We start from the raw sequence: 13,293 nt of genomic DNA on the forward strand, positions 1-13,293 counted from the left end.
GGGTTGTTTTCTGGCCAATGATAGCTTGTCATGACCGAGGAGGGGAGGGTGTGTTCAAATTAGAATACCAGAGTCTAAATAAATTGGGTGTTCAGGCGCAGTTTTTCATTCTATTGTGGTTTACTCAGCAACGAGCGTCATGCCCGAGCCTGCCAAGTCCGCGCCGAAGAAGGGATCCAAAAAAGCCGTGACTAAGACGGCCGGTAAAGGAGGCAAGAAGCGCAGAAAGTCGAGGAAGGAGAGTTATGCTATCTACGTGTACAAAGTCCTGAAACAGGTCCACCCCGACACCGGTATCTCTTCCAAAGCTATGGGGATCATGAATTCCTTTGTGAATGATATCTTCGAGCGCATCGCTGGTGAGGCTTCTCGTCTCGCTCACTACAACAAGCGTTCAACCATCACCTCCAGGGAGATCCAGACCGCCGTGCGCCTTCTGCTTCCCGGTGAGCTGGCCAAACACGCCGTATCTGAGGGTACAAAGGCCGTCACCAAGTACACCAGCTCCAAGTAAAGCGTCATAGTGCGTCTTGACTAACCCAAAGGCTCTTTTAAGAGCCACCCACGTTTTCATCAAAGAGATTTTCTATTATGAGAGTGCATGTACGGTAAAATGAGAATATAGAGTTCTAGCCGAAGTAGCACTTGTGGGCTTTGGCCTCGTTTCTCTTTCCTCTTTTCTGGGCGTTTTATTAATCAATTTTCGTACCCTTTATTCGGCTGCATGTAGCTTGCAATGTATTAAATGTCTTTGAACACTGACACACAAGTGTCTGTTTTATTTATTTGTTTGTGTGTGTATGTATATATATTTAGGCTCTGATGTATCCTACAAGCATGCCATGTCACCTTGGCAACTATTGTAATCTTCATAGCCCACATTATTACATTATTTCCTGTTGTTACCTTTCATTAGTAGCTGTTAATATTCTTTTCACATGTTTTGCCCTGTTTGCTGTAGAAGTCTAGTCATCTGCAGATGTTTAGCATTTGCCCACTCCTTGTACTGCATACACATGGCAGCTATTCTTTACAGTCAATTCCTACCACTTTCACAACAGTTTATTCATTCTATTCTTAATGGTCTAGGCCTACGTGACCCCTTTGCCCCACGGGTCATTTGCAAGGTGCCTCTGTAATGTCCCATGCAAGAGACTGAGAAGTCTTGGAAGACCCAGCATGTGTGTGCACACATCTATGTGTATGTGTAAGCCATAGACAGAGAGAGAGAGAAGTGGAAGTCATGCAAGGTATGTGTATTCTGGGAGTGCTATTAATGAGCCACAGAACTGTGACTCATAGAATCACAGCATATGGGGGAAAGAAAATCAGTACAATAGATTATTTTTTAGAGCTGACCCAGTAAACCCATGACAGGGCCTCACAAAAACTCACTTTGTCTCTGCTTGTCATTAGGCTTCTTATGAAGTTAAGGATTGCATCCCTTCATTTATTGCAATAAAGTTAGGAGAAAACTGTCCAGATAGGCCTTTGAGTGATATTCTGTTTGGGAGTAGGTTACACATGTGCCATACCATAGAAGTGTGGTGCTATAAATGTTATTGGGGTTTGCAAGAAGGTAAAGCTTGGAAAGAGATTATGAAGTTATTGTAATTCACCTTAGGGTTAAAGTGAACGGGGTTATTCAAATGAAGTTTCTGATGAGGCAGGGTAATGCACTTTAGGCTTAGAGTGAACTTGGGGTTATTCAGATGAGGGTTCTGATGAGGTCAGGGTAATTCACTTTAGGGTTAAAGTGAACGGGGTTCTTCAAATGAAGTTTCTGATGAGGCAGGGTAATGCACTTTAGGCTTAGAGTGAACTTGGGGTTATTCAGATGAGGGTTCTGATGAGGTCAGGGTAATTCACTTTAGGTTTAGAACTTGGGCCCCCAGCGATGATTTGAGCTCGGACACCTGACGATGCTCACGTGGTCTCCTCCCCTGATGAGGTGCACCTGATGCCATCCCAATAAGAGGATGTCCACCTGCTGAGGAGCACCATCCCGAGTGAGAGTATCAGTTTTGGGGGCTTCTTTTGACTAAGACTGGGATGATTTGACAAAGACACTTGGCTGTGCGAGGAACTCTCTCACATAACCACACTCTCCTGCATCCCACACCTGTGTTTTACTGATACCTACATAAGGCTTTTTTCAACTAGTGCACACACCACTGCCACACTCGTAACACGTCCATACCTTTGCTCAGGCTCTCCTTCAACGCGCACGTGGGAACTTGCTAGACGTATGCCTTCATTTCTCACATTTTCAGGTCCCACAGCAGTAGAAATGGACCATGTCTTATTTGGAGCGGCAGTCGCGCAGTGCCTTTTTGAGGGAGCTGTGCAAAACGAGATGGGGCTGCACTGGCTTTTCTGGCACGCAAATGAACCACAGAGCCCTTTCTTTCCAAACGCGTTGTTTGACGCCTTACAAATTGCTTTAGCGTGTATATTTAGAGCCGGATTTGTCATGAGAAAACACAAGCGCGAGCAGCTCACGGAAGCACAGACGCCGAGGGCTGGGCGGGTTGAGTCTACACCGTCCTCATGCGGCATTTAAGGCCGGCCCCTCGCTAGCAGGGAGGATCAACTCAACAGAGCCGTGTGTTCGACATAGTGTGCTGTTTGCGCGCGTCTATTTCTCGTAGTTAACACGACGATGGCAGAAGTAGCTCCAGCCCCCGCCGCCGCTGCGCCGGCCAAAGCGCCCAAGAAGAAAGCTGCTGCGAGGCCCAAGAAAGCGGGACCCAGCGTCGGTGAGCTTATCGTCAAAGCTGTTTCTGCTTCCAAAGAACGGAGCGGCGTCTCTCTCGCCGCTCTGAAGAAAGCTCTGGCTGCGGGCGGTTACGACGTGGAGAAGAACAACACTCGCGTCAAGCTTGCTATCAAAAGCTTGGTGACAAAGGGAACTCTGGTGCAGACCAAAGGTACCGGTGCCTCTGGATCTTTTAAGATCAACAAGAAGCAAGCTGAAGCCAAGAAGACGCCCGCTAAGAAAGCCGCGCCTAAGGCGAAAAAAGCGCCCGCCAAGAAACCTGCCGCGGCTAAAAAGCCCAAGAAGGTAGCGGCAAAGAAGCCCGCCGCCGCCGCCGCTGCAAAGAAGTCTCCCAAGAAGGCGAAGAAACCTGCTGCCGCCGCGAAAGCCACCAAGAGCCCTAAGAAAGCAAAGAAGCCGGCCACCCCGAAGAAGGCAGCCAAGAGCCCCAAGAAGGCAAAGACTGTCAAGCCCAAGACTGCCAAGCCCAAGACTGCCAAGCCAAAGGCTGCAAAGGCGAAAAAAGCTGCCCCCAAGAAGAAGTAAACGTGCATGTTTTCATGTCTTGGTATCCCCAAAAGGCTCTTTTAAGAGCCACCCACTTTTCTCTTCCAAAGAGCGGTTTTCTTTAAACTCTCGAAATGATTACGAGCGAACAAATACGGCCAGGTGTGTAATTGGAGTTTATTTTAACGTGCGATTTCATCCATACAGTATGACTGAGGACTACTGAAATTTGGGAGAAAAGGGAAGGTATTGGGTTTAAATGGGGTGGCAACAGGAAAAAAGTATTATGTATGGAGTGTTTTTAATGAGAATTTGACTGAGAATGTGAAGGACTTTTGTTGATGATTGATTGATTGTGTGATAAATTCGAAGATTTGGAAAACGCGATGTAAGATGATTATTGAGCAATGTATAGTACCTGCAGAAACTTTAAACAGATCGTGTGTGAGTTAAAAGGGTTGAAGACGATTGATAGAGGAAAAAAGACATTTCCCTGGGTTTTTTGGACATAGAAATGGATGATGTATAGCTAATTTACAGATGTAAATTGTATTGTTAATGTATAGAGTGAAGGTAGTCTGGGTCCTCCGGTGGATATTGTTTGTGAGGTTTTTGTGATGGAGTGTTTGTATTGAATTTTCTTAATAAAGTCAATTGAAAAGTGGAAAGGGAGGCCGGCTTTGGAAGTGAACGAGTGCTTCGCGATTGGTTATTCGTCCTGTCCTCCTTAGCCAATAGGAGAGGAGTTGACTTTGCTATATCTGAAGCGTTGTTAGGTGAACGGTGATTATTTCAGCTTTGCTCACAAGACGCAGTTGTATTTATAATGAGTGGAAGAGGGAAGACCGGCGGTAAGGCCAGGGCTAAGGCCAAGACTCGCTCCTCTCGCGCTGGCTTGCAGTTCCCTGTGGGCCGTGTGCACAGGCTTCTGCGCAAAGGTAATTATGCCGAGCGCGTTGGTGCCGGTGCTCCGGTCTATTTGGCTGCTGTGCTGGAGTATCTGACTGCTGAGATTCTCGAGTTGGCAGGCAACGCCGCCCGTGACAACAAGAAGACCCGTATCATTCCTCGTCATCTGCAGCTCGCCGTGCGTAACGACGAGGAGTTGAACAAGCTGTTGGGAGGTGTGACTATTGCTCAAGGTGGCGTGCTGCCCAACATTCAGGCTGTTCTGCTGCCCAAGAAAACCGAGAAGACGGTCAAGACCAAGTAAATTCATCTCTGCTGCGTTGTCTGCAGATCCCAAAGGCTCTTTTAAGAGCCACCCACATTGACTGATGAAGTGCAACTGTTCCTATCTGTTCTACCTTGCATTTTTCTCGAGACTACCAAATGATTAATGGGCACCGCTGTCCACTACCGTATCACGTCGAAGCGCACGTACACCTTCCCCCTTTTTATGCGCCCAATAGCATCTGATGAAAGCAAGTACGTACATCTATGTACGTATTTGTAAGAGTAGTAGCTATATGTATATGCGCGCGATGCTGTTGGTGCTATAAACATGCAAAAACGTAACAGGGACTACGTTCAGGAATGTACACTGGAGGCAAATAAAAAGTACGGCTAGAAATGTGTTGCCGTGAGCCCGCCTCAGAAGTAGGCGTATCGTCTTGCTTTTTGAAATGCGCGCGTAGTGGAACACGGGCCAATTGTCTTGATGTGACGTAGCCTTGTTTGTCCAATGGATGGCAGGCTTACTGAAGACGCCCAATGAGCGCAGGTCGGCGTTATGGCTTAAAAAGGATCCCGTCTGAGTTGCTTCTTATTCTCTTTCTTTGTCAGTTAAGGGTAGAGTTCCGTCGCTATGGCAAGAACGAAGCAGACCGCCCGTAAGTCCACCGGTGGTAAAGCCCCGAGAAAGCAGCTTGCCACCAAGGCTGCCCGCAAGAGCGCCCCAGCCACCGGCGGCGTGAAGAAGCCTCATCGTTACAGGCCTGGTACCGTAGCTCTGAGGGAGATTCGTCGTTATCAGAAGTCTACCGAGTTGCTGATCCGCAAGCTGCCCTTCCAGCGCCTGGTGAGAGAAATTGCTCAGGATTTCAAGACCGATCTCCGTTTCCAGAGCTCTGCCGTTATGGCCTTGCAGGAGGCTAGCGAGGCATACCTGGTGGGCCTGTTCGAGGATACTAACTTGTGCGCAATCCACGCCAAGAGAGTCACCATCATGCCCAAGGACATCCAGTTGGCCCGCCGCATTCGCGGAGAGCGTGCTTAAACTGATCGCTCGGCGTCATGTCCCAAACTACCCAAAGGCTCTTTTAAGAGCCACCTAATCGTTTCGCTGCAAAATGAGCAAGTGGCCTTAGCAACGCTTGAAACTGATGCGTCGTTGTTATAACGTGTATCTGACATGTGTTTCTAGGTTACGCAATCTAAAGTTGGTTTAGGAGTGGTTAATTACATAGCTGAGAAAGTATGGCAACGGAGGGATTTTTATATAGTAGGACTGGGCAAGAAAAAGGCCTTCGATTAGATTTCTAGAGACTACTTATGGTGCACTTTGCAACATTTTGGTTTTCCAGGGAGGTTTGTCAATATTAAATTATTGTATCAGTTAAGAGGCGCTTTGAAATGTGAAGTTGTGGCTGGAGCGAAATTAAATGAAAGTGATGGGGTATGGATAGGAGATGGGCAACCTGTACCAATAGATGTAGAAATAAAAAAATGAAATTAAAATATTAGGTTTGATGGTATTAAATGGTTCCATTCAGAGGTACAATTTAAATTTCATATATTTAATGTAAAGTGGCATTCATTGTTAATTCCACAATAATGCATTATAAAATTATGTTCATGTTTTTATTTGATTTATTTCACGTTCATGTTTTATCTATTATTTTACTCTTCTTTATTGTTGTTGTTTATATACCTTATTGATAGGGGTAATGGTTCAAAAATGTAAGAGGACTAGTATTCTGTTGTTGAACTCTTGATTGTAAAATCTATAAAAATATATAACTGTTTTGGCCAAAATATTCACGACTACCGTTTCCTTTCAATATAACGCGTTTAAACTACTTTCTGTACATTTCTATGACTTTTTTTACGCTATACTTAAAACGTACCTCTTTTCTCAACATCTCATAACTTGTCTTCTTATTCGTATTTGTTAATTAATGTGTTGATTGTTTTAATGTATTTGTTTCTGCATCTTTGGCATAGTAAAGCAACCTTGAGTCTGTGAAAGGTTCTATATAAATTAAACTTATTATTTATTATTATTCTACAAGTGCCACGTTTCTGATGGAACTCCACATTTTCCATTTCAATTTATATATTTTTAAAGCTAAAACGTGACTAAAAATACAAATAAAACCGTCTAGAAGATCAAGTGCCATGGGAGGTAATAATATAAATGATCCTCTGCTGCCATCTTGTGGCCAAAAATGGAAAACTTCCATGATATTCAATCATTAAGGGCACCTCTTTTTAATCAGAACGCTATCAGAATGTAAAAGTATATTGAAGAACAATTAGCCAGTTTCTCTTGGGAGAAACAACAACAATAATAATAATAATAAGCATATGGAGTGGGTATGTCCTTCTCAGAAATCATTTCTAGGCTTAGCTGACAGCCACTGTCATAAAGGTTTCTTTGCTTTTGGATCTACTGTTGAAATAAACAGAATAATTGTCTTTCATCATAAAAAACCGAGCCCTAACAAATAGCTAAAAATGCTCTGAAGACAAATAAAATGGTTTTAGAAATGGACTTGCCTTTCATGATTCTTCTTCTTCTTATTCTTATTCTTCTTACTACTGTAAGCCTACTCATGGTTAGTTAGAGGAGACTTATATTAATTTCTTTATGTGTTTATTTTATTCATGTTCCACAAGCACTTAATATGTGAGATCAAAGCATGCTTTTCATGCATTTATTTCCATAATCTCATTATGGTCTTTTTTCTTTTTTTTTTCTTTTGTGAACTACTGAAATTACCCATCTGGAACCCCATAGTTGGTTTGTTTGCTGTACTATGTACCAGGCCTCCTTAACAGATAGCATGTCACACAACAATATTTACAGTGGTATGCAACGGTTTGGGCACCCCTGGTCAAAATGTATGTTACTGTGAACAGATAAGCAAGTTGTAGATGAATTGCTCCCCAAAATGCTTAGTACCAAGTAGCACCTCCTTTGGCAAGCATCTCATCTTGTAAGCACTTTGTGTAGCCAGCCAAGAGTCTTCCGATTCTTGTTTGAGGGATTTTCATCCATTCTTCCTTGCAACAGTCTTCCACTTCTGTGAGATTCCTGGGCTGTCTTGCATGCACTGTTCTTTTGATGTCTATCCATAGATTTCAATGCTGTTCAGATCAGGGGACTGTGAGGGCCATGGCTAAACCTTCAGCTTGCACCTTTTGAGGTAGTTTATTATGGATTTTGAGGTGTGTTTAGGATCATTATCCATTTGTATAAGCCATCCTCTTTTCAACCTCAGCATTTTTACAGAATGGTGTTATGCTTGCTTCCAGAATTTTCTGGAAGTTCATTGAATCCATTTCCCCCTCTACCCGTGAAAACCTCCCCGTGCCATTGGCTGCAATACTACCCCAAAACATGATTGATACCCCCCCACCATCTTAATGGTTATAGAGGTGCCATTTTTTTCTCCAACCATACATGTTTAGATTTTCTTTTGCAACCTTCTGATGCAGAATTTTGTGGTAAGGACGGAGGAGACGTTTTCTTCTTATGATGCTTCCATAAAGGTCATGTTTGTGCAGGTGTCTCTGAACAGTAGAACAATGTACCACACCACCAGAGTGTGCTAAATCTTCCTGAAAGTCCTTTGCAGTCAAGCAAGGGTTCTAATTTCCCTTTCTAACAATCCTACAATCAGACGTCTCTGAAATGTTTCTTGGTCTTCCAGAGCTCACCTTGACCGGCACTATTCCTGTTAACCACCATTTCTTAATTACATTTCAAACTGAGGAAATTGCGACCTGAAACTCATTGCTATCATCCTATAGCTTTCTTCTGTTTTATGGGCCTCAACAATTTTCATTTTCATTTTGCTAAGCAGCTGTTTGGAAGAACCCATGGCTGCTGGTTTCTGGGACAAGGTTAGAGGAGTCTGGCTGTTTATAAAGCTTTGAATTTTGCATCACCTGGCCTTTCTTAACAATGATTGTGTACAAGCCATAACCATAACAGGCTAATGAAGGTCTGAGACTGCGGTCAAAGTTATTTGAGCGTTCAAATCTCCTAGCTACTCCTTTTTTCACTCTAAAATTGTACAAAACCAAACTAATAAACTGACGTTGCTTAAAATGTTGAAAAGTGTGTTTCATCTTTACCTGTATGCCTTTTGGAGATCATTTCATCTTCAAATTGATTACTTGTTCACAGTAACATATACTTTGAGCAGGGGTGCACAAACTTTTGCATGCCAATGTATGGCTGCACTTCTATTTTGTTCTTTCAGAACACAGCTGAAATCTTTTTATTAACAATTTCCTTCTCTACCCTTACAATATATTCTTAGCCAAAACTGTCTTCTTCTTGATTTTGCAATGGTCTATTTTTCGTCAGAGAGAGTGAGAGAGTGAGTGTGTGTGTGTGTGTGTGTGTGTGTGTTTGTTTTTGTGCGCTACTGTTTGTTTTGATGTAGCTCTGCATTTGCATTTCCTGAAAGAAAGGGGATGAAAGAAAGAACTACAAAGAGTAACAATAGCACTGGAAGAACAAGTATAATAACAATGTACAATTAGACTATTTATTCAGGGGGTTGAGAAATATTACTGACACATGGTTCTAAACTATCACTTTTGAACATGCCTTCAAATCACTTTGGCAACCACTGTTGAAAGCATGACGATCATAAACACACGGTGCACAAGCGTTAAGCTGTTCCACAAATCTAATAATAAATGGCCAACAGTTCTTGATTCCAAATGAAACTGTCCCTTCAGGTCTCTTGAAGACAGAAAGAAGTCAACTCTCATTTTGTTGTGGCTGCTTTTACAGTTTGGCCACAAGATGGTAACGAAGCTCCATCTATCAGAACATCCCAATCAGTATTAGTGTGTTTTACTCGCCATCATTTAGCCAATTTAGTTTTCTTGTTTTTTTATTTGAAATATACTTCTATTCCTCCTCTTCCTCCCCCTTTTCCTACTGTTGATAATAATAGTAGTAATAATAACAATAATAGTGGTGGTGATCATGTTAACAAAAATATTAATAATAATAGGGTAGTTTCCCTGTGCTGAGTTCAGGCTGCCCTCCAGTACAGGTTTCAAGCTTGACATTTTAAGTAAAGCTACTTGACAGTGATGATAAAATTCCCAACCCGGCAGTTGAGTCATACTTTTTACAACATTTTATTGAGCATTTTTTTTGGAATGTAGCCTTTGAAGGCCCTTGAATGCTGTATTTGGGCATACAAGTGTGTTTTCCTATGATTTACAAGCGTAGTGATGTCCTTTATTAATGCTTGAAGGACGAGGGTACGTGGACGGAGTTATGTTATGTGAAAATAGCAGTTAAGCTGCCACTGTTGCAGAGGAAGATGAAAGTGAGAAGACAGCAGATTCTCTAACCTGAACTACATGTTGTTCTTGGCTGGTGGGAACCCTAAGAGGCCTAATGAACACACGGATTAGGAGTGTGTATATAATTTCTATATTTTCCAGCAAGAGTCTTTAAACTTAGGGCTTTTCAGCACCAGTGCTGAGGACCTACTTCCATTCTGACTCTTCTTCTTTTGATTAGTAGCAGTTGTAACAATTGTAGGCCAGCTTATGCTGCACGGAATCTTTTGTTGTCTTTGCTTGTTTGTTATCGTTCTTTTTCTTCCCTTACGTTGTTGTTCGTTGTTATTGTCTAAGATCTCTTAGATGTTCTATCTATGAATTGTCGTTTTGCCAAATAGTATTGAGTTTTTATTCCAGTCTGGCTAAGTGTTGTGCTGGAGGCGTTTGGAGGGGCATGGTATTTAGCTCCGCCTCCTCGAGTGCTCCTTGTCTTCAACCAGGTCCTTTAGAAGAGAATAATAGTGGCGCACTGGGTGAAAGCGCTTCATTATTTCGCTTTTCGTTGAGTGGTGAAAGAAGCCTAAGCGATGTCTGGAAGAGGAAAGGGTGGTAAGGGCCTTGGGAAAGGAGGCGCTAAGCGTCACCGTAAGGTGCTCCGCGACAACATCCAGGGTATCACTAAGCCCGCTATCCGCCGTCTGGCTCGTCGTGGCGGCGTCAAGCGCATCTCCGGTCTGATCTACGAGGAGACCCGTGGTGTGCTGAAAGTGTTCCTGGAGAACGTTATCAGGGACGCGGTCACCTACACCGAGCATGCCAAGCGGAAGACGGTCACCGCCATGGACGTGGTTTATGCTCTGAAACGCCAGGGACGTACTCTGTACGGCTTCGGAGGTTAAACGCTGAGTTCCAAAACGATCAAACCAACGGCTCTTTTAAGAGCCACCCATCCACTCGGTTAAAGAGTTGTTTTGTGTGTCTATGAGCGCCTATAAGTGTCTAGTGCCTGAATGCGCACAAAAGACGTTTAGTTCTATATTGATGAGGGCTGTAACACGCTTTTAAACGTCTGCATGTTGTAGGCTCCAAATCCTAGCCCAAAATAAGACGATAATGTTAAAAACAATACCTGGTACAACCGATTGTGTGCGTGTGAGTTAAAAAGGTTGAAAACGATTGATTATTGGAGGAAAAAAATACATCTTGCACTCTTTTGGAGGTATATAAATGGATGATGTTTACCTAATTTATAGATGTAAATTGTATTGTTAATGTATAGAGTGAAGGTAGTTTGGGTCCTCCGGTGGATCTTGTTTGTGAGGCTTTTGTGATGGAGTGTGTGTGTGTATTGAATTGAATTGTTTCAATAAAGTCAATTTAAAAATGGATTAAGAGGTGAACGCTATGGGGTGGCGGAGCAACGATAGGAAGGTTCCTGTGAGAGGAGGGGTTGTTTTCTGGCCAATGATAGCTTGTCATGACCGAGGAGGGGAGGGTGTGTTCAAATTAGAATACCAGAGTCTAAATAAATTGGGTGTTCAGGCGCAGTTTTTCATTCTATTGTGGTTTACTCAGCAACGAGCGCCATGCCCGAGCCTGCCAAGTCCGCGCCGAAGAAGGGATCCAAAAAAGCCGTGACTAAGACGGCCGGTAAAGGAGGCAAGAAGCGCAGAAAGTCGAGGAAGGAGAGTTATGCTATCTACGTGTACAAAGTCCTGAAACAGGTCCACCCCGACACCGGTATCTCTTCCAAGGCTATGGGGATCATGAATTCCTTTGTGAATGATATCTTCGAGCGCATCGCTGGTGAGGCTTCTCGTCTCGCTCACTACAACAAGCGTTCAACCATCACCTCCAGGGAGATCCAGACCGCCGTGCGCCTTCTGCTTCCCGGTGAGCTGGCCAAACACGCCGTATCTGAGGGTACAAAGGCCGTCACCAAGTACACCAGCTCCAAGTAAAGCGTCATAGTGCGTCTTGACTAACCCAAAGGCTCTTTTAAGAGCCACCCACGTTTTCATCAAAGAGATTTTCTATTATGAGAGTGCATGTACGGTAAAATGAGAATATAGAGTTCTAGCCGAAGTAGCACTTGTGGGCTTTGGCCTCGTTTCTCTTTCCTCTTTTCTGGGCGTTTTATTAATCAATTTTCGTACCCTTTATTCGGCTGCATGTAGCTTGCAATGTATTAAATGTCTTTGAACACTGACACACAAGTGTCTGTTTTATTTATTTGTTTGTGTGTGTATGTATATATATTTAGGCTCTGATGTATCCTACAAGCATGCCATGTCACCTTGGCAACTATTGTAATCTTCATAGCCCACATTATGACATTATTTCCTGTTGTTACCTTTCATTAGTAGCTGTTAATATTCTTTTCACATGTTTTGCCCTGTTTGCTGTAGAAGAAGTCTAGTCATCTGCAGATGTTTAGCATTTGCCCACTCCTTGTGTACTGCATACACACGGCAGCTATTCTTTACAGTCAATTCCTACCACTTTCACAACAGTTTATTCATTCTATTCTTAATGGTCTAGGCCTATGTGACCCCTTTGCCCCACGGGTCATTTGCAAGGTGCCTCTGTAATGTCCCATGCAAGAGACTGAGAAGTCTTGGAAGACCCAGCATGTGTGTGCACACATCTATGTGTATGTGTAAGCCATAGACAGAGAGAGAGAGAAGTGGAAGTCATGCAAGGTATGTGTATTCTGGGAGTGCTATTAATGAGCCACAGAACTGTGACTCATAGAATCACAGCATATGGGGGAAAGAAAATCAGTACAATAGATTATTTTTTAGAGCTGACCAAGTAAACCCATGACAGGGCCTCACAAAAACTCACTTTGTCTCTGCTTGTCATTAGGCTTCTTATGAAGTTAAGGATTGCATCCCTTCTTTTATTGCAATAAAGTTAGGAGAAAACTGTCCAGATAGGCCTTTGAGTGATATTCTGTTTGGGAGTAGGTTACACATGTGCCATACCATAGAAGTGTGGTGCTATAAATGTTATTGGGGTTTGCAAGAAGGTAAAGCTTGGAAAGAGATTATGAAGTTATTGTAATTCACCTTAGGGTTAAAGTGAACGGGGTTATTCAAATGAAGTTTCTGATGAGGCAGGGTAATGCACTTTAGGCTTAGAGTGAACTTGGGGTTATTCTGATGAGGTCAGGGTAATTCACTTTAGGGTTAAAGTGAACGGGGTTCTTCAAATGAAGTTTCTGATGAGGCAGGGTAATGCACTTTAGGCTTAGAGTGAACTTGGGGTTATTCAGATGAGGGTTCTGATGAGGTCAGGGTAATTCACTTTAGGTTTAGAACTTGGGCCCCCAGCGATGATTTGAGCTCGGACACCTGACGATGCTCACGTGGTCTCCTCCCCTGATGAGGTGCACCTGATGCCATCCCAATAAGAGGATGTCCACCTGCTGAGGAGCACCATCCCGAGTGAGAGTATCAGTTTTGGGGGCTTCTTTTGACTAAGACTGGGATGATTTGACAAAGACACTTGGCTGTGCGAGGAACTCTCTCACATAACCACAC

At 43.3% G+C, this 13,293-nt stretch overlaps 5 protein-coding genes and 1 pseudogene across 5 annotated transcripts; all 6 read left to right on the top strand.

Annotated features, from left to right (window-relative positions):
• Positions 1-2: 2 nt before the first annotated feature.
• Positions 3-762, top strand: LOC118240580 (histone H2B). Its single transcript, XM_035521477.2, has one exon. The coding sequence runs from the start codon at positions 140-142 to the stop codon at positions 512-514; it is 375 nt and encodes a 124-aa protein (XP_035377370.1). The 5' UTR covers positions 3-139; the 3' UTR covers positions 515-762.
• A 1,804-nt stretch (positions 763-2,566) lies between these two features.
• Positions 2,567-3,946, top strand: LOC145652744 (histone H1 pseudogene; annotated as a pseudogene).
• A 145-nt stretch (positions 3,947-4,091) lies between these two features.
• Positions 4,092-4,762, top strand: LOC145652748 (histone H2A-like). The gene has a single exon (XM_081703913.1). It carries the CDS (start codon positions 4,092-4,094, stop codon positions 4,476-4,478), a length of 387 nt encoding a protein of 128 aa, XP_081560039.1. The 3' UTR covers positions 4,479-4,762.
• A 211-nt stretch (positions 4,763-4,973) lies between these two features.
• On the top strand, positions 4,974-6,243 carry LOC145652745 (histone H3). The gene has a single exon (XM_081703909.1). The coding sequence runs from the start codon at positions 5,073-5,075 to the stop codon at positions 5,481-5,483; it is 411 nt and encodes a 136-aa protein (XP_081560035.1). The 5' UTR covers positions 4,974-5,072; the 3' UTR covers positions 5,484-6,243.
• A 4,080-nt stretch (positions 6,244-10,323) lies between these two features.
• Positions 10,324-11,264, top strand: LOC145652749 (histone H4). Its single transcript, XM_081703914.1, has one exon. The coding sequence runs from the start codon at positions 10,336-10,338 to the stop codon at positions 10,645-10,647; it is 312 nt and encodes a 103-aa protein (XP_081560040.1). The 5' UTR covers positions 10,324-10,335; the 3' UTR covers positions 10,648-11,264.
• Positions 11,265-11,334: 70 nt separating this feature from the next.
• LOC118240581 (histone H2B) lies at positions 11,335-11,957 on the top strand. The gene has a single exon (XM_035521478.2). It carries the CDS (start codon positions 11,335-11,337, stop codon positions 11,707-11,709), a length of 375 nt encoding a protein of 124 aa, XP_035377371.1. The 3' UTR covers positions 11,710-11,957.
• Positions 11,958-13,293: the final 1,336 nt, after the last annotated feature.

This window comes from Electrophorus electricus, chromosome 21 (genome assembly GCF_041902795.1).
Source record: "Electrophorus electricus isolate QZ-2024a chromosome 21, ASM4190279v1, whole genome shotgun sequence".
Taxonomy (NCBI): domain Eukaryota; kingdom Metazoa; phylum Chordata; class Actinopteri; order Gymnotiformes; family Gymnotidae; genus Electrophorus; species Electrophorus electricus.

What these genes read in the sequence shown, in the direction of transcription:
- LOC118240580 (XM_035521477.2), top strand. Translation starts at nt 140, where the DNA reads ATGCCCGAGCCTGCCAAGTCCGCGCCGAAGAAGGGATCCAAAAAAGCC.
- LOC118240581 (XM_035521478.2), top strand. Translation starts at nt 11,335, where the DNA reads ATGCCCGAGCCTGCCAAGTCCGCGCCGAAGAAGGGATCCAAAAAAGCC.
- LOC145652748 (XM_081703913.1), top strand. Translation starts at nt 4,092, where the DNA reads ATGAGTGGAAGAGGGAAGACCGGCGGTAAGGCCAGGGCTAAGGCCAAG.
- LOC145652749 (XM_081703914.1), top strand. Translation starts at nt 10,336, where the DNA reads ATGTCTGGAAGAGGAAAGGGTGGTAAGGGCCTTGGGAAAGGAGGCGCT.
- LOC145652745 (XM_081703909.1), top strand. Translation starts at nt 5,073, where the DNA reads ATGGCAAGAACGAAGCAGACCGCCCGTAAGTCCACCGGTGGTAAAGCC.